Source organism: Myotis lucifugus, unplaced genomic scaffold (assembly GCF_000147115.1).
Source record: "Myotis lucifugus unplaced genomic scaffold, Myoluc2.0 scaffold_18, whole genome shotgun sequence".
Classification (NCBI taxonomy): Eukaryota; Metazoa; Chordata; class Mammalia; order Chiroptera; family Vespertilionidae; genus Myotis; species Myotis lucifugus.
The window spans coordinates 2005413-2031996 of NW_005871066.1; the positions used below are offsets into that span (position 1 = coordinate 2005413).

The window sequence follows — 26584 nt, forward strand, 5'->3', positions numbered from 1 at the left end:
CATTTCATTTATTTCTTAATAGTGACTAATTTTAGAGTAATTTGAGGCTGATTTACCTGTGCCCACTGATACTTTTCTGTCCATTTTTTTTAGTTCAATTGTTCACTCTACAAATACGTATGAAACTGGTATTAGATGCTGGACACATAGAGAGATGAATTGGGTAAAATCCCACCATCCATAGAGGTTGAGACACACTGGAAGAGATCAAATGTGAGCAGACAGTTACCATTCACTCTTTTTTTTTCAAGTCTCACCCATGAATGAGTGAAGCAGAGCCTGTGGGCCGTGAGGGAGGGACCGAGAGGTGTTCCATGCACTTCATGGTGACCGATCGTTTGGTCGTTACGGCGTTAGGGCCACTGGCTTTTTATAATACAGATTTGTGGCCATTTCCCCCCAATCCTCTTGAGCCCTATTGGAAGATTTTTTCAACTTCTTTGCAAGAAAATCAGCCCCCTTTGTCTCTGCCTCTCTCACTACACACACTCACATATTTTGATTGACTTGCTTGACCTGTTGGTTATTCCAAGCTGTGGATTAAATGCCAACCACTAGTGTAGTTTGCCCAGACTTCGCTTGCTGGAGGCCGGCTTCTTCAGACACTGAGAGAGACGCTTCCTGTGGTTGCCCAGGGCCTTCGATGAACTCATCAGTGAGCCTAGGCTGATGGCTGTGTTAGTTAGGCTCCCTGTTCGGTGGGGAAAGGAAGCTTGGTCAGACAGCTCTTGGCCTCTCCCCTCAAGGACGGGCTGCAAAGAAGGCAGCGAGCCCAAACCCCACCTTTCCCATCTCCTCTCCTGGCCTGACCTCCCTGCAGATGCTGAAGACAGTGAGAGGGATGTTGTCTCCATACCCATTGATCTTCAGCCGTCCCGGCCCTAATTGATTTTAAAATGAATTGCTGGTAGACAGGTTTTTGGGTTTTTTATTGGCCATAAAGATGCCTTGAACCTTAAATTAAAATGCCTGGTGAGGAGCAGGCAGCTATAGCAGGCTGCAGAGAGAAGACAGCGAGCCCAAACCCCACCTTTCCCATCTCCTCTCCTGGCCTGACCTCCCTGCGGATGCTGAAGACAGTGAGAGGGAAGTTGTCTCCATACCCATTGATCTTCAGCAGTTCGGCCCTAGTCTTTGAAATGCTAGCGAACCACTGGGTCAGGTGTTGTATAATGAGCTATTTGGGGGGCTAATGGCTAAGCCCTCAAAGCTCTCAATGTGGATTATGATCAGATTGTCAAGATGCTCAAAGCCGCCTGAGCACCATGCCCACCCCCGCCCCCCCTGCCATCTGATTCCTATTTTATTAGCCGCTAAAATCCAGGGGAGTGGTGGTGCTGAGCAGCTCCTTCCTTCCTAGCTGCTCCAGGGCTGTCTGCTCTGCTCTCAGGGTCGGTTTGAAGTCACCTCTGGATGCTGCCACACCCAGGCTCGTCCACTCAGCACTGGCATGTCAGCTGCAGGCCTGTGTCTGGGAACAGCGATGCTGATTGTGGCCCAAGGCACACTGGGGCTCAATGGGAAGACGGTGCTGCCTTTGCTAAAGCAGGTCCCTACCCGAGGACGTCCAGGTAGGCAGACGTCCTCACCATAGTGGCTGCCTTGGTGGGAAGCAGCTTAGGGAAAGTGGTCTGGCCCCCAGGGGCAGTGGCTTCTCAGGGACCTGACCAAGCATGCTTCGAGTGGACACGGTCTCCTGGCCTTCTTTCTGACTGTCCCAGGTGAGAGCAGGCATCCTGTCCAGGCCACCACTGTCCAGGAGTCTGAGGGTGGCGACAAGCTGAGATATCAGCTCCTTGGCCCCAAGTTGCACTGGATTTTGGGGGGAAGGGAACATGTCCCTTTTCTCTATTCCTGGAGCGGAGCAGATGCTACTCCTTCCTACCTTCTCGCGCCTCCTTGTGTAGATCAGGAGCCCTCAGCCCCAGCTTCAGGTTAATGTTCCCATGGTCAGCGTCCAGAACCCATTCCAGACCACAAGGATCACAGTCTCTAGGGGGGAAGCCAAGCAAAGGCACATTTTCAATTTTATTATAGACAGAGGTTGAGAATAACCGATTTCTGGGGCTGTTTTTTCAATCATGTGATGAGTCCACCACTCACCAATGGATGTTTTCTCAATAACTAGGGCATGATTTGATTGTGCATGCTCTGTATCTCATCGTAAACAAGAGGACACCATGCATAATGTTGTGGTGCAATCCTATGATGGGATGGTAGGTGGTAATAACACCAACTTTGGGGTGGGCAGCAGGTCAGGGAAGGATGTCTCAACTTGAAGAATGAGCAGGTATTAGAAGGAGGGTGTCAGTCACAGGTGGAAGGAAGAGCACAAAGAAACAGGGCGGAGTTCAGATCATTGATGATCTTAGTGAGGTCAGATCATGGAGCGCAAGGGGCGGGGCCAAGTAGAAGGCACTGCTAGAGGTGGAGGTGGAAAGCCGCCTCCAGGGCCCATGTGGTCACAGTAGAGAGGCTGGTCTTCCCCTGTGGGCAGTGCTAGACTGCTATGGGGGTTTTTAGTTTAAGTGTATTGGGTTGACATTGGTTAATAAGGTTATATAGGTTTCAGGTGTACAGTTCTAGGCTACATCACCTGTATATTGCATTCTGTGTGTACTCACCACCCAGACTCTAGTCTTCCTCTGTCACCATGTATTTGACGCCCTTTACCCTCTTCATCTTCCCCCACCCCTTACCCTCTTGTAATCAACATACTGTTGTCTGTGTCTGTAAGTTTGTTTGGTTCATTCATTTGTTGCTTTCTGCTTTCTATCCCACATAAGAGTGAAATCATATGATTCTTTTCCATCTGACTTGTTTCACTTAGCATGATGCTCTCAGAGACCTGTCCATGTTGTCACAAATGGCGGTATTCCGTCCTTTCTCATGGCTGAGTATATCCCATTATGTGTATGTGCCACATTTTCTTTATCCAGTCATCAGTCAAAGGACACTTGGGTTGTTTCCATGTCTTGGCCGCCATGAATAATGTTGCAGTGAACATATGGATACGTGTTTGGGGGCCGAGCAAGTGACTGATGGGATGAGATTTGCATTTTGAAGATAACCCAGCCTCTCTGAGGAGGGGCTCGAGGGGGTGGAGTTGAAGTCAGAAACTGTTGGGTGACCAGGACAAGTGGTGGAGCAGGGGTCCAGAGAGGGGTCAGTGACAATGACAGGAAGTAGGTGGGAGAAACAGATATTCCAAAAGGGAGTGCACATCACACCGCCCCTAAAAACTGAGACCCTCAGAGCAAAATCCCCAACTTTGATGAACACGCAGGTCCCCAAGCCCACGTGGTTCCATGATTTTAATCATTGATACATAGTTTTCCAAAGACCTGATAAAACTGCGAGTTTATTTATGATCATCAGTGATCTGGTGCCCAGAGAACAGGCCGTGAGATCAGCAGTTGGCATTCCAGATGTTCTAAGCCTGCAGTGAGCTGTTCTCCTGTCAGCTCTTAGGTAATCTTGGCTTTGCTGTGATGCACAAGCCTAGGTTTTCCGGGTTCAGAAATGCCGTCTTAGAGAGGAACAGTTACAGTGTCCTCCCTGTTCACGTCACAGGCAGCACTGGCCTTTGGCTCTGAGTGAGCTCATCATCACCCCCTCACACAGATGCCCCCGGGAGCTCGGGGGTCACAAGGCTCTGAAAGACCCGCCAGAGAAACACAGGCAGGAGCAGTTAAGTGGCTAGAGTTCTTATAACTGCACTCCACCTCCAGACCCTGTCCTTTGTGAAACACAGAGGAGCTCTTTTGCGTTTGTTAATAAACAAAATGTTTCAAATGCATCTGGGCCTTGAAGACACCTGCTGAAATGGAAAGGGGGCTGGAAGTTGCACCCTGCAGAGCTGAGCCTCTGTGATTTCCCAACAGTTTCTGTTCATTTACATTCAGCCTGACCCCACCGGGCCCTGGAGAGCCGGCCCTCCCCCAGGACGGGCACTGGTCACACCCCAGCAGGAGGTATGGCAGGAGGGAGCAGGGAAGCACCTGCAAGGCTCTGGTCATTCAGCTGAGAATGCTGCTTCATAAAAATAACTTCCCTCTGTTGGAATCAGTTCTGCTCAGTGCAGCTTAAATATAATCGTGACCTGCCCTGCGCCTGTTATGAGCACCTCCGTCGTCATGAGGTGGTTTTCATCCTGCAAGAAGGACTTTTGTCCTTGGACAGCTGTCTTTCGGACGGTGGTCACAGGGAGCCTCCTGGTGATGGGTTTGATGCCTCGGGGTAAATGCTCTGCATCTCCTCGTCCTGACTGAAGAGGGTCACCTTCACTGTGGAGCGAAGGAAACGGGTTCAGAGAAGCTGGACAAAGTGCCCAGCCGAGTGATGGAGGGACTTGGGCGTGAGTGTTGCCCAACCCTAAAGCCAGGCCTGTTTCCTCCACAGCAGGGGTTGGCACAGCACCCCAGCAGGCCAAGTCCAGCCCCCCACCTGCTTGTTTAAATCAAGTTTAATTGGAACACAGCCACGCCCATTCATTGCCGTGTCTGTGACCACTTTCCCGCCACCACGGCGGAGCTGAGCCATTGCAGCAGACACTGATGGCCCTAAAAGGAGTCTGCCCACCTCTGCTCCGTGCCACCCGCCCCACAATAAATACAGAAGACCTAGGTGCTGCTCCTCGGGCCCACAGAGCCCTTTCATTTTTCGCTCCTTTTCACTTAACGCACTGGACACCACTTGGCAAAATCTCTCCTTTACAGGGACTGGCCTTGGCAGTTGACTCCCCAGCTGTGGCAAGACTACAAAGTAAAACCCTCTTTAGTTTCCAGAAGTTGTCCTAATTTTTAAAAATAGACTTTTATTGATTTCAGAGAGAAGGGAGAGGGAGAGAGAGATAGAAACGTCAGTGATGAGAGAGAATCATTGACCGGCTGCCTCCTGCATGCCCCCTACTGGCGATCAAGCCCACAACCTGGGCATGTGCTCTGACTGGGAATCGAACTGTGATCTCCTGGGCTATAGGTCAACAGTCAACCACTGAGCCAAATGGACCGGGCAAGTTGTCCTAATTTTAAAGTCCTCTGGGCAGGAAGCGGGTGGGGGATACTGACAGCTGCATCTGGAACAATAACTGTCCCTGGCAGGTGAGTCACCAGTTTTTACCTGAACTTCTCCTACTTTTGCTGGGCAAGGCCCATCTCCCCACTCCTAACCTTGGAGAGTATCCCTGGCCTCCGGGAAGTGATCCTGCCTACACATGAGCTCTCGGGCTCTCTCTTCCCAGACCCACTCTCCAGGCAGGATCCCTCCAATGTTTTGGTCCTCAGGAGCTGTCAGTCATTTTGGTTTGTGTAAGGAACATTCCTAGGAAGAAAAATGGTCCAGTCCTGGAGCCCAGCAGTGAAATCTGTCCCGCAGGAGTCATCTCTAAGCTGGGCTGTGCTGGTACCTGTCTTCCCCAGCACAGCCTTTTTTCTTCATTAGGAAGACAAATCTGTTTCATGGGCACCATGGATTGGGTACATTGAAACCCCCATTAATGGACCTGCTCAGTAGCGGCTGCTGCAGTGGCTTCTCCAGACCCTCCGCTCAGCTTCAGATTCCCCTCTGCCAGGGAGGGAACCCTCAGACACCACATGGAGGCTTTGTAAACCGGTCCTATGATTCTGTTAATGACGTATTTGTTGATTCTAGAGATGCTAAATGGGAGCCAAGGCATCTTTGGCATTGAACGTATCAATCATGATTTCAGTCTGGAAAATTCTGTATTAAGCACTATGGTCTACAAATACAATAAGAAACAGTTCCTGCCCTCTGGCGACAGGTACGCCAATAACGACCCTGACTCCTCTCTAGTGATATGACAAGAGTCACTGTAGATGCTCAGTCACTGGGGGCTCAGAGGTGCTGCTGGATGCTGGTGAGACCGGGGGTTCTCCCACTTGAGTGCGCATCCGAATCCCCTGGACGGGCTGTGGAAGCACGGATTGAAGGGCTGCCGGCATGCACTCTACGCCATTCTATATAAGGCACCTGAGCATCCTGACCAGTCCCCCGCGGAGACCGAGGAGACTGCACCAGCATGCTTGTTCTATTCAGGGATCCTTGCGCTTCCACCTTTAACCCCGTCTTCTAAGGAGACCAGAGGTTTTCTCCATTTAAAGTACAAGGTCCTGTGGGACTCTGGCTCCTTTTGTAACATGTGATGTTGGCTCAGAGAACACGTCCTCGGAGAACCCCAGAAACACACCGCAGGCACCGTGCAGACGTTGGTGAAATGATCAGTCGGTTCCAACAGTGAGTGCAAAGCTTAAGAGACGGCTTCTTTGATGTCTGTGCGAAGCACACGCTCTAAGTAAGACCTTTCAAGTTCATTGATTTGCTGATGCCTCTTCAACATCGTCCATCCGTGGGCTTTGCAAACAATGATAAAAGGTCTGGTATTTTCCAAAGAGGACAGAGTTCAGGACGGTGGGTGTGAGAGTCTTGATTTACATCACGCATGTGGAGCGTTAACAGAGGTCTCATGCCATTAACTGTAGCTCATGTAGAAGATGCTTTGCAAAGGAATAGAAGAATATGTGACCTCGATAACTGTTTGGTCTTCTTAAAAAATCAATGGCATCTCCTGCTGGGGTCATTTTCCTTGGCACACCGTGTGACCACAGAGGTTCTTGGGCCATAGACAAGCAGAACTGTGAATAAAGTAGATGAAGCCAGTCTTGGTTCTAGCAAACCTCTGTTCTGTGCTGCATACTCACCATTGGCATCCCTTCCCCTGCGGCCAGGGGCACTCACGGTGTCTTCCCGCTTATTCTGTCAACTTGCTCAGAGGAAACGGTCTCTATTTTCTTCCAACTGAAGTATAAGAGATTGTGGGGAGCTTAAAGGATTGTCCCACTTACGGATCCTTGCATATAGCAGGGATCAAAGTGTAAAGCTAGAGGAAGGAGGTTCTTACAGCGGATTTTAAGCACAAGCTATAAATGTAGGAGCTGCCTGGGGATTATCATCAGTTCCATGCAAAGGGACAACCATGAGAATAGAATGATGATTTTCTAAAGTCATTTCTTACTGAAGTAGCAGTGCTCTTTCTACCCAGCTTTCTTCTCGTTCTTCTCCTGGATCTGGGCAACCACAGCCCCACAAGCTTGTGTCCTCTTGGCCTTTGTTGTATTTGTAGGCACTTCTTGTTGCAAGTGATAAGAATCCTGTTCACACCGCCCAATGCCAGGGTTGGCCCGACGTGGGTGAATATGGCTTCACCGTTACAAACACCCCTACACACACGTCTACCTTTCCTCTGGCTGACTCTCTTGACAGAGATCACTATCTTCCGCTGTCCCGCCAATTAAGGGACACCTAGTTCTCAGTTTGAGGGGAAAGAGCTTGCTTCAGCTCCGCCTCCAGCCCAGTCAGAAAAGCCTGGGGAAGAATGCTGATTGGTCAGTGGGGAGACCATGGTGGCTAGTGGGGGGTGATCTGGTGATGGTCAATGTTAGGAGCATGTTTCAGCTGCCCGCTGTGTGCTGAGGGGGAGATGTTGCCATCGCCTAGCAGTGATGAGGAGGTTCCGGTTTGCCACAGCGTCTTCATGCTGTGAAATGGTCACCTCCGTGACAATAAGATTCCATGCAGATGGCATCTTGGTGGGACTGTCCGTGGGCAGTGACGGGGTCATTACCATGCATGAATAGTGAATGAGCAGTGATCATCAGGAGTGGCCTGGGGTCGCATTTATAGTGACAAAGGGTGAGCACTACCCCGGACTGTTCACGTGATGACGTATGTGCTGTGTCCGCCATATTGGGCTATTGGTGTCTTAGGATTCAGCTGGGTATCTGCGACCTTGGACAAGGCCTCAATCTTTCTCAGTATCAGTTTCTTTCCCTTTGAAATGCGGTAATAACGCCTCCTCTCACTGAGGCGGTAAGCTCACAGTGCCTGGCACGGGATCTAGCATGTAGTGGACCTGCACTTGGGATTTTCTCTTACACGAAGTTACGAAGCCACCCCTGGGCAGCAGGATAGTAGAGTATTGACAAGCCTGGGTCTAATCCCAGCTCACCCACCTCCCAACCAGCTGTCTGATTTTGAACTAGTCACTTCATGTTTCTTTCGAAGCCTCAGTTTCTTTATATGTAAATGGAATAATGATAATAACTACTTCCTAGACCTTAGTGGATTTAAAGAGGGAACATATTTAAAGCACCTACCATCATATACAGCGCATAGCAGTTCCCTTATCAACAGTAACAGTTGTTCTCAGCTGTAGTGGAGGGTTAAAAAAAAAAAAAGCAGCAGCTGATCATTGCAGACCTCTGCCTCTGTGTCTGCTGGCCTCGCCTGCTGCCTGCACCCTCATGAAGGTGAGTCCACATTGACAGAGGTGCAGTGGGTACTTGCCTCTTTATGGGCCGGGTCTGTCCTGGGGCACAAATTACCAGATAATTCTCTTTTTTCTTGAGGCTTCTAGGGGGATATGTCTATTCTAATATAATAGACCTCAAAGAGGCATTTGTATGATCCCAAAGCATCATTTGTATGAACACTTAGGCCTTAACTACATGGGGATAGCATCTGGGAGGGGTGGGTGGTGGATATCGGTTCATATTCATTTGAATTGATGCCAACCGAACTTCCAGTTCATCGTGTCTCAGCGGCTTTCTCCTGGGGAAAAAGAATGTTCATGCGGACGTCTCGCTGTTGCTTGGACTTCGTTCATTCTTGAATGTGTGTTGTTCATAGTGTTGGTTCGGTAGCAGTCACTTCATGTCTGGATCCAGTGAAGTGCTCCTCCCACACCAAGCCTCTCTGCCCCCAGCCCCAACCCAGCTCCTCCCCGTGGTTCCAACGATACAAAAGAAAATGGGAGACGTGCACATGGTAGTTACTCTTGGGAAAAGCACGCTCAAGGTCTGGGCTGAGAGCACCCAGAGGGGTTCACAGAGCCAGGGAGCTGTTAGCTGGAGACTTTTCTGAATGGACAAGGTCAACCCCAGAACATCATGGTCTTCCTTTAAACTACAGGTAATGCAGGTGGTAAAGGAGCAGGTAATGAGAGCTCTTTCAACCAAGCCTAGCTCCCTGGACCAGTTCAAGAGCAAACTGCAGAACCTGAGCTACACCGAGATCCTGAAAATCCGCCAGTCTGAGAGGATGAACCAGGAGGACTTCCAGTCTCGCCCGATCTTGTAAGTTACCCACCACCTCCACTCCACCTCCTCCAGGGCTCTGACGGGCCATTTCTGGAGTGAAAGTCTCTCTCAGCCGGCTGCGCTGGGAGCTCTCTGCCAACGAGAAACGTTCCGAGGCATCGGAGCAGCCCCTGGGCAGGCTGGGCAGGGCGGGCTGAGCGGGAGGGGAGGTGGGCAGGTGCTGGTCAAAGGATCTAAACCAGGACATGGCCCAGAGACTGATGAGCCCTCTAAGGATGTAGCTGAAATGTTGGGGACCCTTCCTACCACTGGGAGCAAACTTTGTTGCTCATGAAGCGACATTCTTTGGAGGTGCCTTTGAGGGGCAAGCTGCGCTGGCCCAGCCAGAGTGAGGCCCGTGATAATTAAAGCAAAATCACTCAAGCAGCGTGCGTGGGAGGGACGGAGCGCTTGAGAGGCGAGATCCACCTCCTCCCTGCCTGCTGGCTCCGCTCGGCATCACTTCATATTGCCCTTGTGACTGTCAACTGCAGGCCCGGGGCAGAGAGGCAGGGCCCCTCTCTATAGGACTTGGCATCACAGCCCACCAGCAGCAGTCGCTTAATTTCATGTGTCTGCATCTCTAAGATGTGCTGAACCTTGGGCGCAAAGGCTGTCTGGTTTGCTTCTTCTTTTCTTAGCACTGGCCCGTGTGTCTTCCCTGCCCCTTTCTAAGAGCTCGGCAGTTTTGGTGCCCTTGTCACTTATAGGGGAAGAAATGGGGCGGGGGCGGGGGAGGGTAAGGAAGGTACTTGGTGCTGTGCTCACTCTGCTGGACACAGCTGCTTCTAAGCTTTGTGTGAAGCCAGCTCACAGCACAGGTGTCACTGGGAAGCCTGTCTTAAACCTCTCTCTCTCTCTCTCTCTCTCTCTCTCTCTCTCTCTCTCTCTCTCTCTGTCTCCCTGTCTCTCTCTGTTTCTGATTCTTGTTCTTTCTGCCTCCCTTTCTGTTACTGGCTCTTCTATATCTGACATGTCTAATGCTTGGCAATTCGCTTGGCACCTCTGTTTTGTTTTCTCACGTCCCTGTGCGATCAGCAGGTCTTGTCCCCATCCGAGGACCAGGATGGAGTCTCGGCAGCTGAGGCCTTTCTTAGCAGCGGGGGAACCAGGACTTGAAGTCCAGCCCGCTGATCCCTCAGCTCATGCTCGTCTACCTCAGAGTCCCTTTGCCAAGTGCATGATTAAGATGCATTTTAAAAAGGTGCACAGGTCTGAAAAGACAGTAGCCAAGCCATGGCATTCCTTCTCAAACCCCAAGTCACCTTAGAAGCCGCAGAGCAGAGCTGCAGACTTGCATGGGATGAGGTCGGGCACAGGGGCGGGGAATGCCGCCCAGTGTCTTTGGAAAACCTCAGTGACACCCGTCCGCTGCTTTCCCGTGACCTCGCAGTTAAGTCCAGTAGCTGCACAAACAGAATGTGGCCACAAAGCCTGCAGGGTTTACTCTCTGGCCTTTCACCGAGCAAGTCTGCCAACCTCTGTTCTCAATGAACACTGGGGAGCACTCAGAGGGCAGACCCCAGTCCAGGAGAGAATCTCACCAGCCTGGGTGCCGTCTGTCTCTCTGCCTCCGGGGGCCTGCACCTGGAGTTGTCACAGTGCTAGGCTTGGAATTGCTCTTCACACTCTCATTTGTCTACCTCTTTTTTTAAAAAAATACCTTTTTATTGATTTCAGAGAGGAAGGGAGAGGGAGAGAGAGATAGAAACATCAACAATGAGAGAATCATTGACTGGCTGCCTCCTGTATACCCGCTACTGGGGATCGAGCCCGCAACCTGGGCATGTGCCCTGACCTGAATCAAACCATGACCTCCTGGTTCATAGGTCTACGCTCAACCACTGAGCCACACCAGCCGGGCCCTCCCTCGTTTACTCCTCCTTTTATTGATTTACGAGGCCTTTAGATGGAACGAGAGGAATATTTGTCAAAACCAGAGCCAGGGAAACTGCGCCTTCCCCACCTGGGAAGGGAACACCACAGAAGACAGGTCATCCACAGCTCAGAGCAAGCCCAGGGTCACGGTGTGTGAGCCTCAGCTCCTGTCGAACACGGAGCGTTTGGAGAACATAATCTAAGCAAACTCAGTGCTACCTTGTGCGCACACTGTCTCCTTGGGGAGTCACAACAGTTTCCCAGGAAAGGCACTCCATCCCCATTGTACAGATGAGGAAGCTGAGGCTTAGATGGGCTACATGACAGGCTCGCCTTGGGCAGAGCCTAGATTGAAGGCCCAGCCTTCTGAGTTCTAGGTCTGCGTTCTAATCACTACTTTCAGCACCGCCCCGAGGGCTGGGCTCTGGGTCTCCCTGCCCGGTTCCCACTAGAGCAGCTCGATGAACATCCCATGATAAAAAGATCTCTGCTCTTAAAAATGGATTTAAAAATCCATTGAACTCTGTCAAGATAGCTTCACAACCCAGTGCATGTAGAAGGAAATTACATTGTTAGCCAGAGGCAGGATGCAAATAAGCCTTAATTCATGTCCTCGCCATCCCGTCTCTCTGGGCTAGAACCCTGGACAGTGCATTGTTCCGATCTGCAGGTGACAGCAGCGAAAGCAAAACATGGTTCCGAGGTTTGCCCCGGACTCAGCGTTTGCTGTGGAATAGTCGTCATGCCATTGCCCGAGGTCCCTGTTTGATCAGATCGCAAATATCATCTCCGAGACCGACTTGGGGTGAGGGGGGGTGTGACCAGAGATTTATCAGCACAGCAGAGCTGCATGATTTTTTGCAGAAGTTTATGTGTGTCTTTGTAAAACAAGAGAAGAAATTTCTCGGGACACTTTGGTCTAGAAAAACATCACTCAGGTGGCTTTTGTGGGGATTCTGTAAATGTCAGAGGCTCCATCGTGTTATTGTAACAGATAAGCCTTCTCAGATGAGTCTCTAAAGCCCAGCTCGGGAGGCATTGGGATGTTCATGAAAAGATGTAGCCTCACCCCCTTCCCCGCTGCCTTCCTTGCCTCCCCCCTCCCCCCCACCACAAAGCCCTGTCCCCCAGGCCCGCTGTCGACTGTGTTTATTTTCACAGGGAGCTCAAGGAGAAGATTCAGCCAGAAATCTTGGAGCTGATCAAACAGCAGCGTCTGAACCGCCTTGTGGAAGGGACCTGCTTCAGGAAACTCAACTCCCGGCGGAGGCAAGGTATGGTGGCTGGGGCCGCTCCAACCCGGACCTGCCCCGTGGGAGTCCCAGGGGCGTGGCGCTGGTTTAAGGGGAGGCCATGCAGCACGGAACTCGGACGGGATCCCAGTCCCTGTGAGCTCTGATACCCTGTGCACCCCAAGGGGAACCGAAGTCCAGAATTCCAGAGGATCCACGGAGCTGAAGAGCCCTTCTGGGCCACATAATGCCATGAGTTTGCAGTTGTGGTTCAGCAACAGCTACCGTGTGTTGATTGAGAGCTTACCACGTGCCGGGCTGTGGTGTAACTTACATTCCTGAATTTCACCCTCACAATAACCCGATGAAGGAGCTACTGGGCTGCACCCAGTGTACAGATAAGGGAGCCAAGACCCTGAGGTGGTAAGCACGTCACCCCCAGTCACAGAAGAGCAAGGATGCCCCAGCGGCTCCATAGCCCTTACTTTTGTTTTTATATGTATTTTTACTGATTTCAGAGAGAGGGAGGGAGGGGGAGAGAGAGATAGAAACATCAATGATGAGAGAGAATCATGAATCGGCTGCCTCCTACACGCCCCACACTGGGGATCAAGCCCGCAACCCAGACATGTGCCCTTGACTGGAATGGAACCGTGACCTCCTGGTTCATAGGTCAACACTCAACCACTGAGCAACACCAGCCAGGCCCTAATGTTTTCATCATTTGTATGAGACTCCATAGCTGGTGTGTCAGGGCCAAGTGTGTCCCCCAGTCTATGGGACTCCAAAGCATTGGTGAGGCCAAACCAGCTGGAGAAGGATTTGGGGTTCTGGGGTCTGGGGTCATCTTCTGCTGTGAAGGGAGACAGCAGCCTCCAGGGAGGCAGGATTCTGAATCAAAACACAGGACTCTCCCTCTGAAGAGTGGCCAGTGACATGGAGGACCTGCAGGCAGGGTGACGTTGCCATGGCCTGCCCCTCAGCTGTCGACTTCCATCACTGCACTCAGAGAGGAATCTGGTATCGCATCGCCTGAAAGATGACGGCTCCCTTGAAAATAGTGCTGGGGTCCCTCCCACTGTGTGACTTGGGAAGGTCGGCCTCAGGCAGCCAGTAGACCGCCTGCTGAAGACACCACATTTTCAGCTAAGCTATGAGAGATCCAAAATCCGAATAGCAGTGTCCACTCTGCCTCCCACACACAGGACTTGCAGGCCCCCCCGGGGCCAGCAGCCAGCAGCCAGCTGTGGCCTCCGCACCCAAGACTGAGATGTTGGCTGAGTCCACAGCAGAGGGGATCAGGACACGGTTCTTGTTGGGCCCTGTGCCTCCCTGAACTGGCCAGCCTGTCGCACTCAACAGTGGTAGCTCTTCTTCACTGTGGTCATCTCCCCTGAGGACCCGGGGCCAGCCCCAAACTTGTCTCAGCCTGGATGGTGAAGGCAGACAATAAACTACCCTGTTCGTAGAGCCGCCTTTGGCCAAGTTCATTAACATTCAGTAAAATGTACAGTTTCTTTTCATCCCCTTGATGGAGCAGACACAGAGTATTTCCATCCTCGCATGAAGGTCTGCCGCACGTTACCGCGGGAATTATGATCATAGTGGTTATTAGCTCCATAATGAGCCACGTGACTCTGAGAACAGCTTTAATCAGCCCTGGAGACCTTCCCAGGCTTGTGTGTTTTGAAACCAGCTTTTCCCTCTGATCCTTCAGAGAGATGGAGATGGAGGTGGAGAGAGAGAGAGTAGAGAAGAGAAGGGAAGAGAAGAGAGAGAAAAGAAGAGAGAATTGTCTCCATACTTTAGTTTTGTAGTTTGGGGAAGGAAGAGATGGCTGTTAACGTACTAAATTCCTAATTGACTGGGAGGCCTCTGTAGTAACTCCTGTTTTCTCTTTAAATGCTAGTAAACAGCCTTTGACAGTGTTCTCACTGCTTCTTCTAATTGCTGTTAGTGACACAGTCCACTCACTCATTGCCCAGAGGGACTGTGGAACTGGTACCATCATGCTGGGTTTTGAAAAGAAAACACACACTTTTCTTACCATGAAAGAGACTGCTAATCAAGCTGCCGCTGGCGGCTGACGCTGAAACCGTCTCCCCCACGAGTGGGCGCTGTGCTGGTCGGAGCTGGGCCTCTGCCTTTCCTTAGAGCCGCTCTACCTTCGAGGCAGACATAACCAGGTTAGGGTGCCACCCGTCTTCCCAGCTCGCAGTCCGCCAGCCCTTATCCTGCGGGAGACCCCGGCTGAGCACCAGTATTTAATTCTCAGGAGTCAGAGCAGCCTCCCAGCCTCTCCGTCCCCTTTGCCGTCCGTCCCAGCCTTCCTCTTCGATGGGGAGGAGCAGGCACATCGCTGGCAGCGGTGAGGCACGGTGCTCTCTGCTCTACAGCATCTTAGTGCAGACAGAGAAAGAGGAGCTTCCATGGGACAAGAGAAGGGCTGGGCAGCGAGGTCGGGTCAAGAGATGGTGAGCCTCCAGCCGGAGGAAATTCCATCAGCCGTTCCGTCAGATATCGCTGCGGTCAAGCTCGTTAGCCTCTTGCATGTTCTTGGAACAAACATCGACGGCAACTATGCAAGGAAGATGGTGGTTTTGCCTCCTGGAGCCTGATAAGCAGCCCCTCTTCTCTAGTAGCTTCTGAACATAAGCAGACGTTGCCCCGGGGACCTGCTCTGTTCCTGCTTTTCCCTGCAGTGCGGGCAACGTTGCTGAGCCCTGTCCCTGCTTCTCAGCAGGGGAACAGTTGTCCCCACCGCCCCTCCTGGCCGCCATCAAGAACTTAGAACCCATTCCTTCCCGGAGAGTTCCAATCGGACGCATGGCCTGTTCTCCAGGCAGTGCTGTCCGGAAATGAGTGTTTGGGCAGGGCCGTGGGAAACCCGACCCCTCACCTGTGCCTTTCTGTGTTCTCCTCCTCAGACAAGTTCTGGTATTGCCGGCTCTCCCCCAACCACAAGGTCCTGCACTACGGAGACCTGGAGGAGAGCCCTCAGGGGGAGGTGCCCCACGACTCCTTGCAGGACAAGCGTAAGTGCCCTCCCGCGCGGGCGGCCGGAGGTGGGGTCTTGTTTGTTTCCTGGTCACTAAATATCATGCAGAAAAGCTATCCATCCACCTACATAAACCACCGTAAGTCCTGGCCTGGGCGTCCTCAGGAAGCACAAGACCTTCGTGGCTTCGTGCTAGGGACTGGACAGGGAAGGCGGAAAAGGGTGTGAACCTGGGGTTCCGTCGTCCACTTTCACATGACCTACCCAGGTGCTGTTTCAGGGAGCAGGAACGGTATGAACCCGATTCTGTCCATTGTCCTTTCCTGATGATGGAAATAATCATGACGCCGCCCACATTTACTTGTTATAGTTCAGTGTATCCCATAATTTGATGCAAAGCTAATGGCAGACCCAAATATGCTGCAGTAATCAAAGAGGGCTTCCCTGAGGAGGCAGCATCTAAGCACAGCCTTGAGATGGCACAAAGATGGCTGTCGCATTTAAGCTCCTTGTCTAGAAAAAGTACTCTCTGCCTCTGTTTCCCAACTTCTCCAAAGACGTAACACAGACACTTAGGGAATTTACAATGATCTGCATGTTACTGTTTCCTAAATATTCCCTGAAATACATATTAGTTGTATTTATTTGCTTTTTCTGTAAGACATCTGTTTTAATGTATGCATTTTGAATAACCAGTACTTTGATAGATTATTTTAGCCCAACACCAAACCAGGTTATAGGTTTTCTTAGGCACTATTAAGTATACACTTTAAAGGGAAGATTATAGAAACATTAAAGTATACAAGCCAATGAATTAATTTGAGAGAGAAATGAGACGAAATGAACACAGCCTCAGAAGGTATCCCAGGAAGAGAAATCAAAGAATGAGAAAAATAAAGACACTGTCAGCAGCCTTTGTAAGTCACCCTGGCCCTGCAGTGAGTCCTATCCGTGGGTCCCAGATGGAGCGCTGACCCCCAAGTGCCTGCACCTAACCTCTCGTCATCCCAGGCCCATGGAGGTCAAGTCTGTCTGGCCTCCCTTGAAGCCCATGGCATCGAAGGCGAAAATAGCCCAGGAGTGGAAAATCCTGACACAGTCAGACTCTGCTACATGTCAGACAGACAGCCAGGACCTTCTCTCCTCCCAGCTCAAAAGTGGGGCAGTCCGGGCTTTGTAGTGTCATTTGGCTCAGAACGCAGCCTCCTTTCGCAGGCGCACTGCCTCCCAGCGCTGTTGTTGGCACTGTTCATGGGAAGAGAAGGAAATGGAAGCCTTTCGCTGCAGAGCCTGGGGCAGTGCCTGTGCCCCTGCAGTGGGCATCTGGGCCTCTGTCTGTAAGGAGGACCCTCCCTCAGGTCTCAGGAAACACTCCCTACCCCTCTGTGGACAAGCTGGACCCGTGGCTCTGAGGATGGGTCTGGGACCAGCATCCCTGGGGAACTTACTAGAAATGCAAAGTCTAGGCCTCACTCCCAGACCTGCTGAATCGGACTCTAGGGATGAGGACCCATCCACTGCCCTCTAAACCAAGAACCCATAGGTGTGCAGGCATGTGTGCAGGTGTGTGTGCATGTGTGTGTGTGTGCGCGCATTGGAGACAGCACATCTGTGTGCACATCTGTCCAGAGGGGGTGTAGTCATGTATGACGTCAAGTGAAGCTATGATGTGCCTGAGCTGAGAAGGCCCGGCCTCGGACACTAAGTCTGCTGCCTCGGGCCTGCTGCCTGGTTTGCATGTGATTCCAATGACACACTCTGCCTGGCACCAAATGGCCCTTTCTCTTGGAGCCCTTAAAACTCAGAAACTTCATTCCACCGGAGGCATGAACCAGGCCTTCAGTGAATGTCCAGTGCCATCGCTCATGCCTGGGACACGGCCCTGCCTTGAGACCAAGGGGGACATTGCCTTCCGCCCCTTAAGTTAATCAGTGCTGGATATTGAGGTTCCGATGCATCGAAGCGTCACAGAATCCTCTTCCTACAGAGCGTGGGTGAGGATGGGAGACTCTCCGTAGCTGTCTCCATCCCTGAAGGTTTGGGAAATCAGTTACTCTTATCATATTCGTTTTGTTTGACAGGAAATAGGCCCCTTAAAAATCCCTATCTCCCTCCATCCCCTCACCCCACACCCCTCCCACCAGGTTGACAGGCCCTCATCACCCCCACGAACACTAGGCTCCATTGCCTTTCAGCCCCGGCCCCTCCCCTCCGTGCCTCCCTTTGAGAGAATCTAGGCCATCGCTCTGCACTCCCACATCAAAGGGGCCGGGAGGAGGAGGCGCCCCCACACAAGGCAATGAAGCCAATCACTGAAGACAAGAGGAGCGGCTGAGACCGCAAAGCCAAGTGGGCGATGTGGGTCCCTGATGCTCGGCAAGTAATTCCCGTCCCCAGTCTACAGAGAGAATGAACTCTGATTATTGATAATGAAAACAGCTCCAAATAACATGTATTGAGGGCTTACTGTATGCCAGGCACTGTGCTGAGACCTTTACGTAAATTATCCTCCTGACAACCTGACGAGGTAGATACCATTGCCCTTGTTTTACAGATAAGGAAACTGAGGCACAGGAAAATTAGGTGACTTGTTCAGGGTCACATGGCTAATAAGTGGTAGGACAAAGATCTGAATGCCATCATCCAACACTGTGGCCCAGCCTTGTACCGCTGCTCTGCGCCGCCTGGATTAAAAGCCAGCCGTGATTGTGGCTCCAACCTCAGAGCAGCCCTCTGAGGTGGATGATGTCATCGTTTCACATTGCAGGCGAGGAGGCTTCGGCTCCCAGACATCAGCCCAAAGTGGGACAGCCAGTAGGTGGGTCTGGATTTCAAACCCAGGCTCTGCGACTCCAAAGGCACAGCCCTTCCCACCACGCCATGCTGCTGGCCTAGAGACCGGATTCTTCACAGGCTGCCCTGGGCCCAGCCTGTCCCTCCTCCTCCATAACTCCGCCCACAGAGGCTGTGTCCACAGCAAGTGCTCAGCTTACCAGCTACTTCCAGGGAGATTTCTGCCTCCACCAGCTCCCTGTGGTGAAGACCAACACTGTTTATCATGGTGGCCATATTTACTTGTGCAATGGTATTTTTGTCTTAAGTCACAATTAAAGTTCCTTATATAGGTGTTAGCACTCAAAGAGTTTGCTGAACATATCTGAAGTGATAACCACATCAGGGCTGTTTTTGGTGTGAGTGGGGTGCTGACACCTTCCAAACCTGGGGAGAAATCATGGCCCACCAGGGGAGCATGGAGGGGAAGAGAGAGCAATCGCCCCAGCTCTGTCCCCCACTGGCTATGTGACTTCACATCCTTATTTCCTCTCCTTAGGTCTCAGTCTTCCCATCTATACAATGGGAGTGTTCAATTAGATCATCTCAATCCAGCTCAAAGTGAAGAAAGCATAGAAAGAAATGAAGCCAATGCCCCAAGGATTTAGAGTTGAGGGTAGGGTGCCAGTAGTGACCATCCTGTTCTCATATCTCTTGGCCCCACTTCTCTATGCTGCCCCCCCCCCAAAAAAAAGACCTCATAGAAACTCTTGCCTGGCTTTCACCTCACCCAGAGCCCTCTGCTGCCGTCTTAGAGAGCCATGAGTCTGGTTCTGCTCATGGCAATAGAGAGGGCCTAATTCTCCAGTGCCTCTAGAGCAGTGGTTCTCAACCTTCCTAATGCCACGACTGTTTAATACAGTTCCTCATGTTGTGGTGACCCCAACCATAAAATTATTTTCGTTGCTACTTCATAACTGTAATTTTGCTACTGTTATGAATCATAATGTAAATATCTGATATGCAGGATGTATTTTCAGGGGTCGCGACCCACAGGTTGAGAACCGCTGCCTAGAGGCAAAGTAGGCAAAGAACGGCCTTTAAAAGCCACGGTGTGTTTTTAGAATTAGTGTTTTCCTTTTAGCCGAACTCCTGTCACAGGCAGTGTGTCTCCTTGACAGGGACAATGCCTGTGAGGAATGTGAAGTCTGTCCTGCCGCAAGCAAGGTGGGAAAGCGCCCGTTCTCCCCTGAGCCTTCTCCTTGGACTCTGAAGGCTGCTCCCACGACAGCCTCCGTGCTCATCGTGTCCCCTTCCACATGGGGGGTTCGGAGCCACGGGCAGCTGCTATTTATAGACTGTAGACTCTGGTTCACTGACCGTGTTACGGATTATGCAGCAAAAGACTTCCTGCGTCGGAGGTACTCATGACTCATGTGCCACCTGACGCTGGGGAGGCTTTCTGAACCGGTGGTTCATGGTGTCAAATTCACTTCAGAGGTGGCTTCTCCACTGAACGGTAAACCTGACTTCCCCAAATGCCCTCCCCTCTAAGGCATAGATAGGTAGCCGGGCAGGCCACCGAGAGGAACAGGGCTGCTTGCCGGTTGTGAACATGGATTTGAGGAGAGCTGACGTTTGCGGTTGTCGTAGGCAGTGGGTTCGGGAAGCGTAGGGACCGACTGCAGGTCCTGCCAATGCGAGGGAGAGAGGCAGAGGCAGGAGCGGGCTCCAAGGTGAAGGTTCCACCCCTCAGGGTAGACTGCACTGCTCCGCTGCAGGAACAAACACCCCAAATCTCAGTGGCTCAGGACAGTCAGAGTCCGTGTTCCCTCCCCGAGTTACGTAACTGACATGGGTCACTTACTCGGGGACAGGGGCCAGTGGCTGCCCTGCCATCCCATAGCCGTGCCATCTGGATGGAACATGTGGCCTCTTCAGTTTCTCGGGGAGAGAGGCCAGTGGGCATGGACTTTTCCCTGCCTCCGTCAGTTAAAGAGACTGGCCATTTCCCCTCACACTTCATTGGCCAGAACTAACCACATGGCCCCAAAGGTTGCTGGGAAGTGTAGTCGTCCATATGCTGGAAAGAAAGGAAAGCCAGATATAGTGAGTACAAGTAGTGGGCTGTAGAATCGGGACTGCAGATGAAGGAGCAGACACGGTGGGTCAGATGGCGGGGGGCAGGGGGTGCAGAGATTCCCCAAAGGGTGCATGGCAGCCCCAGTCTTCTTGGGTTGGAGAAAGCCCCAGCATGTCGGCAGATTTGCCCACACTTCTGAGCTGTTTCAGGGTTCCTGGGAAACGTTAGCTTTTAAGGGGTTTTCCTGTTGTATCGCTTTGATAGTCTACATATGTTATGATTCTATCGTCCTCTAAGTATGACCCTCGCAACTCAATTCCCCAGTAAAAGTATGTGAACTTTAGTTGTGAAATTTCTCGTCATCTTCGCCATTAAGGGAATAATTACTGGTTGATTACTTAGAATTCAGTACTCAAAGCTTCCGCAGATCCGAAGTGAGACTCCCAGTCTCTTATGGGACAAAAGATTAGCAATTGGAGAGGGACAGGTGACTTTGAATTTTTTTAAGGTTCCAAACCTTCTCTCTCTCTCTCTCCCTCTCTCTCTCTCTCTCTCTCTCTCTCTCGACTTTAACAAAACGTTTTAAATGCAAACACCTTTCCATCTCTTTTTATCTCCTTTCAAGTCCTGAGTAAAACATGAGATAGCATCTTTTCATCTAACTGCGCGAGAAATACCAGCTACCATTTTCCTATCAGGAAAGAGCATTCCCTTCCTTGCGGTTCAGTGTCCTTGTCTGTGAGACAGGGAGAATGAGCCCTGCCTTGCAGAACTGTTGTGGGAATAATGAGCTGGGGACGGGGAGAATGACAGTGGGGGCTCAGGACTGTTTCGTCAAATAAATGCTTTATGATAGGGCTGCTTTTCCTCATACCCACAACTCGGAGACTAAATAGAAGCAGATACTTCATCGAGAGACCCTGACATACTCGAAGCACTTGGCCTTGTTTTTGGCACTCAATGTCTTCCACAATATCAGTATTAGTACCACTGTTGCTGTTACCATGACTGCTTCCTCTAATTCTGTCACTTTTCACATGACTGCCGTGGGATTTTTTTTTAGGTATTTGTCGTAATGAACTAAATTCTGTTTATCAACATAGATTCTTCTCCCCAGGGATGCTTTTTGCCAGAATATAAGAATATATATTCGTTTCCAAGGCCTGGGCACTGCCTGCCTTCTCTTCCTCTTTGCAACTCTTCTTTCTCTTTGCTGTGGTTTCTGGGGTGGCTGCTGGGCTAGCAGGCGCCATGCTCAGTCCTGCTTCTTTGCTGGCGTCTCAGCTTTGACATGGTGGCGTTACTTTCATTTCTTTTATGAATTGCAGTGCCGGTGGCAGACATCAAAGCGGTGGTGACAGGGAAGGACTGCCCTCATATGAAGGAGAAAGGTGCCCTTAAACAAAACAAGGTATGGCTTCCAAATTATGGCATGTAGTTCTGTCTGAGCAATGCAGCAGCCATGGGCCCAGCCTTCGTTCTTCAGCAGCAATGCGCATGTGCATGCATGCCTGCCTGCCTGCGTCCGTGTGTGTGTGTGTGTGTGTGTGTGTGTGTGAGTGTGTGGTTGCACATCTTTCTCTTTTCCTGATTTCTTTTACATCTATCAGCTTTATTTTCCCTCCCACCAATCATGTGTTGAATCCGTTCTCTCCCTTCCTATGTCCAGCCCTAGGACTTGCCCTCTCACTATTGTCCCTGGTTTCTCTCCAGCCTTGTCCGTTCACACACACCCCCCACCTTCCCTGGGCCTCTGGGCCTCTCCTAACCTCCCATGGGTGTTTATATTCTCCCTTACCCAACTCCACCCCCCCCCAGTCTCTTTCATTTTCTCCTGTTATCACTGGGGTCTCGGTGAAGCCTGGGAAAGGCAGAGACCAAACGACTCAGAAAATCGTAGAAAATGTTTGAGGCCTGACATCCTCAGGATGGTGGAGAGGACTGTGAAATAGACCAAACCCAGCTTCCAGCAGAAGCTTTCCCCAGAGCTGGATGTCGCTTCAGTCCTGTTCACATTACAATAGTTTCACCCACCCCTGCTAGTTGACCAGCTGGCTGTTCACCAGGACAGCCCGCGGCCCTGCCAGAGAGTGTGCCAGGGGCATCCTCTGAAAAGAGGCAAGATTTCCTTTGCCCCCAGTTTGCAGGTATTTGATCTTGGAAGGGCCACAAGGAAGCCAATTCTTTGTTGATACCTCTTGGCGCCTTGTGATATATAGTACCCATCCATGAATGAATTAACCAGACCCATCAGGGCGCTCCCGCCACCTTGGTACCAAAAATTATCATATAGATCAGTACGTTGCTCTTCAACTGTTCACTGTTGGTATCTATGAGGAATATAAACATTATGTGCATTTTACCTATCAGTCAGGATTAAAGTGAATAATTCCTGCTCCGTCATCTCTAACACGAAAAGGTAGTGGGGAATCCTGGTCTGCATTGGATGACCCTGTCTATGGTTGAGGAAAAACAAAAGTACATGCATACACACACACACACACACACACACACACACACCGAGTTCTATCCTCAAGGTCACCTGGGTAGATGGGACAGAGTCCACAGAGTTAAAGTGATTGCTGGCCAAAGTGGCCATATGAGGCGAGTCACCCCAAAACAAGATGAGGAATGGCAGCCAACACTGTGTACTGAAAATACGTTGTGTAAATCATTGCTCTTGTATCCATTCAGTCCATTATTTGGCCCTGGAAGATGACAGTCCCAAAACCAAGGCGCCATCATGCCCAGAATTTCTCTGAGCATCCCCCGACCCAATGTGCCTCATCCCTGGGTCCAAGCCCAGAGGGTAGAGCTTGAGGTCAGAGGCCCTGGGCAGGGGGGGAATCTTCAGGTCCTCCTGCTCCTCTGTCCCCAGAACTCACCCTCCTGGGCCTCCCGCCGCACAGTGAGGGGGGCCTGGTGAATCAGTGGGACAAAGGATGGCCATGAGCTGCTCCTGGACATCAGTTTTCTCTGAATTAAATTCACTGAGAATAAAAGGTCTTAGGCGGTGAGCTCAGATGGCTGAGTGAGTCCTGTGGGGTGTGACAAGGAGCCCCTGAGGGGGACACTGCCCCAGATCCATGACAGCATGCCCCCCACCTCCTGGCGCCTCTCTCCCTCCAGAAGGTCTGGACAGGTGGCAGCTCCTGGAGTGTTAGCCCGAGAGGTGTCATTGCTCCCAGCTCTGCAGCCGCCCGCACCACGTGCGGAAGAGCTGACCTCCACCGACAACTCAATGACAACAAGCCAGAGACATCAATAAACTCATTATAAGTGATAGCAGCCTTGAGACAGGCATGCAGCTCGGAGAATTAATTCCTCCCCCTTCCTCCCCTCCCAGGCAGCTTCGGTGAAATTAGAGTGGGGACTGACATGCTCCCGAATTTCCCATTTCCTGCCTGTTGTATCGGGAATCTGGGTCAGGACAGTGCCCCTCGTTCACGTCCTCACTGCTATATGCCTCAGAAGGGCCAAGACCCACGTCTGCAGCCCCCTTTCCTTGTCGGTGTCCCTGAACAGAGACAGTGTCACAAGGTCAACCACACCGACCCTCTGGCCTCCGGTGACTTCTTCTCTTCTAAGGTTGCACCCTGCCGACTGCTCAGTCCAACGGAATAATTGTTGCGCTCAATATTGTACAGTGCAGACGACTTGAGAAGTGCACGTTAACATACATATTAGACAGGACACCGAGTGTCTCCCCCCAGGTCACTCGGCTACAATGAGATGACCGTGTCCCTTAGTCCTTGGTCCTTGTGTCTGGCTCCTCCTGTCTGCACTCAGTAGACACCAATGAATGAACCCAGCTCTTCCGACATTGGGCCTAGGCTCCCCCTCTGGCTGCTATGGTATAAAATCCAGGGTGGGTAGCCTTTGCTCTACAGAGTTCAAAGATCAAGAGACAGACATGGTCCCTAAAGATAATGGGTTCACCAAAGAGCGTCATTACCTGCCATGTTGTAGGAAATTCACACCCCTTCGAGCATCTATCTGGTTGAGGTGATCAAAGGTAGAGCGGCCCTGTGCTGCTGACTGGGGGGGAGTTTACAGCTTCTCGTGGTCCCCCTGGAGGAGCGGTGCTGAAGAGAGAGCCACAGCTTTGGGTGGCGTGGCCCTGAACCACTCACTGGGCAGCCACGTCTCAGGACACACCGGGAGCCCTGCTCCCTGTTGAGGCTGCGAAACGAACAGCCCTTTCCCTGAGCGGTTGCTTTTTCCAATCTCTTGCAGGAGGTGCTTGAACTCGCTTTCTCCATCTTGTACGACTCGAACTGCCAACTGAACTTCATCGCTCCTGACAAGCATGAGGTAAGGTCTTGGTGGGGTGAACTGATGAGAGGATGTCACACTTTCTCTAGAAAAACAAGCAGGAGGAAAATAGGGGAAAGAAAGGAATTTCATTTTTAAAAAAAGCCAAACCATGAACAAAGAAACATCTTGTAGACTTGGGGTGGAATGGGAACCTCTTGAAAACCTGCCAGCTTCCCTCCGGCGCAGTAAGAGTCCATGTAAAGCAAAGAGTCTGCAGATGCTTAAGGCTCAGCCAGGGCCTCGCTGCGACCCCAGAGGGGGCCGCCCTGGGTACCACTCTGGAGGTTTCATGGAATACTTCGTTCTTGGTCAGGATTTTCCCAAGACAAACTTGTCTCTATTCTTTAAAATACTGTATACACGCTGCCCGGCCAGCTTGGCTCACTAGTTGAGTGTCAACCTATGAACCAGGAGGTCACGGTTCGATTCCCGGTCAGGCCACATGCCTGGGTTGTGGGCTCAGTCCCCAGTGTGGGGTGGGCAGGAGGCAGCCAATCGATGATTCTCTCTCATCACTGAGGTTTCTATCTCTCTCTCCCTCTCCCTTCCTCTCTGAAATTAATAGAAACATTTTCTAAATAAAATACTATCTACACCCAAAACTCACATAAAATAATATTGGAAAATAGAATTTAAAAACGCATTTGATAAGGGAGGTTTTCTTTAAATTATTTGAGAGGTTTGAGGCTGTCTCCACCGCCGGGTTTTATTTCTGAGATGCTTTTGTTCCTTTCTGACATCCTGTTATATGTATGATTTGTTTCTCTTCTGGAGGCACGCTGTCAGCTATATTTAAAATATTTAGCATGAGCTAGGAAAGAGCGTTTGGAAGGGAAAGTACAGCGATGGTTGATTTACCTTCTTCTCTTGTAAGCTCGAATCCGGCATCACGCCGGAGACTTATTTTTAGACGGCGCCATTCAGATTTGGTCGGCGTGTGGCCGCATAAACAGCTCTCAGAAAGGAGGGGACGGGTCCGTAAATCCCACTTTGTTCCCCGGCCTCCGGGAGCGGCGCTCATTTGGAAGTTATTCAGAATCCGGCTTTCACTGGTTTGAAGCTTTTGAATAAAATTGTACATCCCAGAGCGAGAGGAGAGATTAGACGCAAATCCTGCATTTAGAGTGGTGCTTGCATATCATTCTGGGCTGCTTGACATTTAGTTTGCAGAAGGCTCTGACTTTGTCCTCGTCGTCCTGAAATAGATTCTGCGTCCCACTGTTTCTCTTTGGAAATGAAACTGTGGTTGCGCTCAGGCCACCACATCCACGCTGTGCCCTAGAATAGGAGACTGGGTGCTGCTGAAACGGTGGGGGGCTTTCCCTGGAGCGCTCATTCCAGGTAACGCTAAGTCTGGGCCGCCAGGGCGCATGTGTGTCCGCCTGTGATGTGGGAGGAGAGCCGCTGTGTGCGTGTGAGCACTTTCACCCTCTTCAGAGCACTTTCCCGTCTGCTCCCTCATTTGAGTGGCATCCTCACGCCGTAAAGTAAAAACAATGGTCCCAGTGCCCCTTTACCAGGGAGGAGAGAGGCACTTCCCGGCGGGGGGAGGGAGCACCTCGACAGCAGGAAAGATATAATGATTGATACTCCACTGAGCTTCTCTCCTTCCTCTCACTTGACTCTCATCTAACATCCAAAAGAGCGAACCAGTAGAGTCCCCGTTCGTGAAGGGGGGAAATAGCGCAGAGGTTAGGACACGTGTCCCCGGTCAAACAGGTCGTAAGCGGTGGAGCTGGGATTGGAGCTGTGGGGGGCATTTCTCCGGAGACCCCTGCTCTCTGGCTCCTGCTCTGTGTGGCTGCACAGAGAGAGAGAAAGCGGGGCCTAACTCTCAGCTCCTGCCTGTGCCCAGCACCTCGCTTCAGCCGTTCTCAGCTCAAGGCCAGTCTGGGTCTATCTTGCACCACCCCCACCCAGCGCCACCCCCACCCAGCGCCACCTCCACCCAGCGCCACCTCCACCCAGCGCCACCTCCACCCAGCACCATCTTCACCCAGCACCACCTCCACCCAGCACCACCCCCCCCAGCACCATCTTCACCCAGCACCATCTCCACCCAGCACCACCCACACCCAGCGCCACCCACACCCAGGGCCACCCCCACCCAGCGCCATTCCCACCCAGCGCCACCGCCACCCAGCGCCAC

The 26584-nt window shown here is 51.5% G+C and overlaps 1 protein-coding gene across 1 annotated transcript in view; it reads left to right on the forward strand.

Annotated features, from left to right (window-relative positions):
- The window catches only part of ELMO1 (engulfment and cell motility 1), a 315463-nt gene that overhangs the window by 285979 nt on the left and 2900 nt on the right, over nt 1–26584 (forward strand). The window contains exons 17-21 of the mRNA XM_006085322.3: nt 8989–9152; nt 12195–12307; nt 15193–15300; nt 21447–21529; nt 24355–24432. Of these exons, the coding sequence (XP_006085384.1) occupies nt 8989–9152; nt 12195–12307; nt 15193–15300; nt 21447–21529; nt 24355–24432 (546 nt within the window). The remainder of the gene's footprint in view (nt 1–8988; nt 9153–12194; nt 12308–15192; nt 15301–21446; nt 21530–24354; nt 24433–26584) is intronic.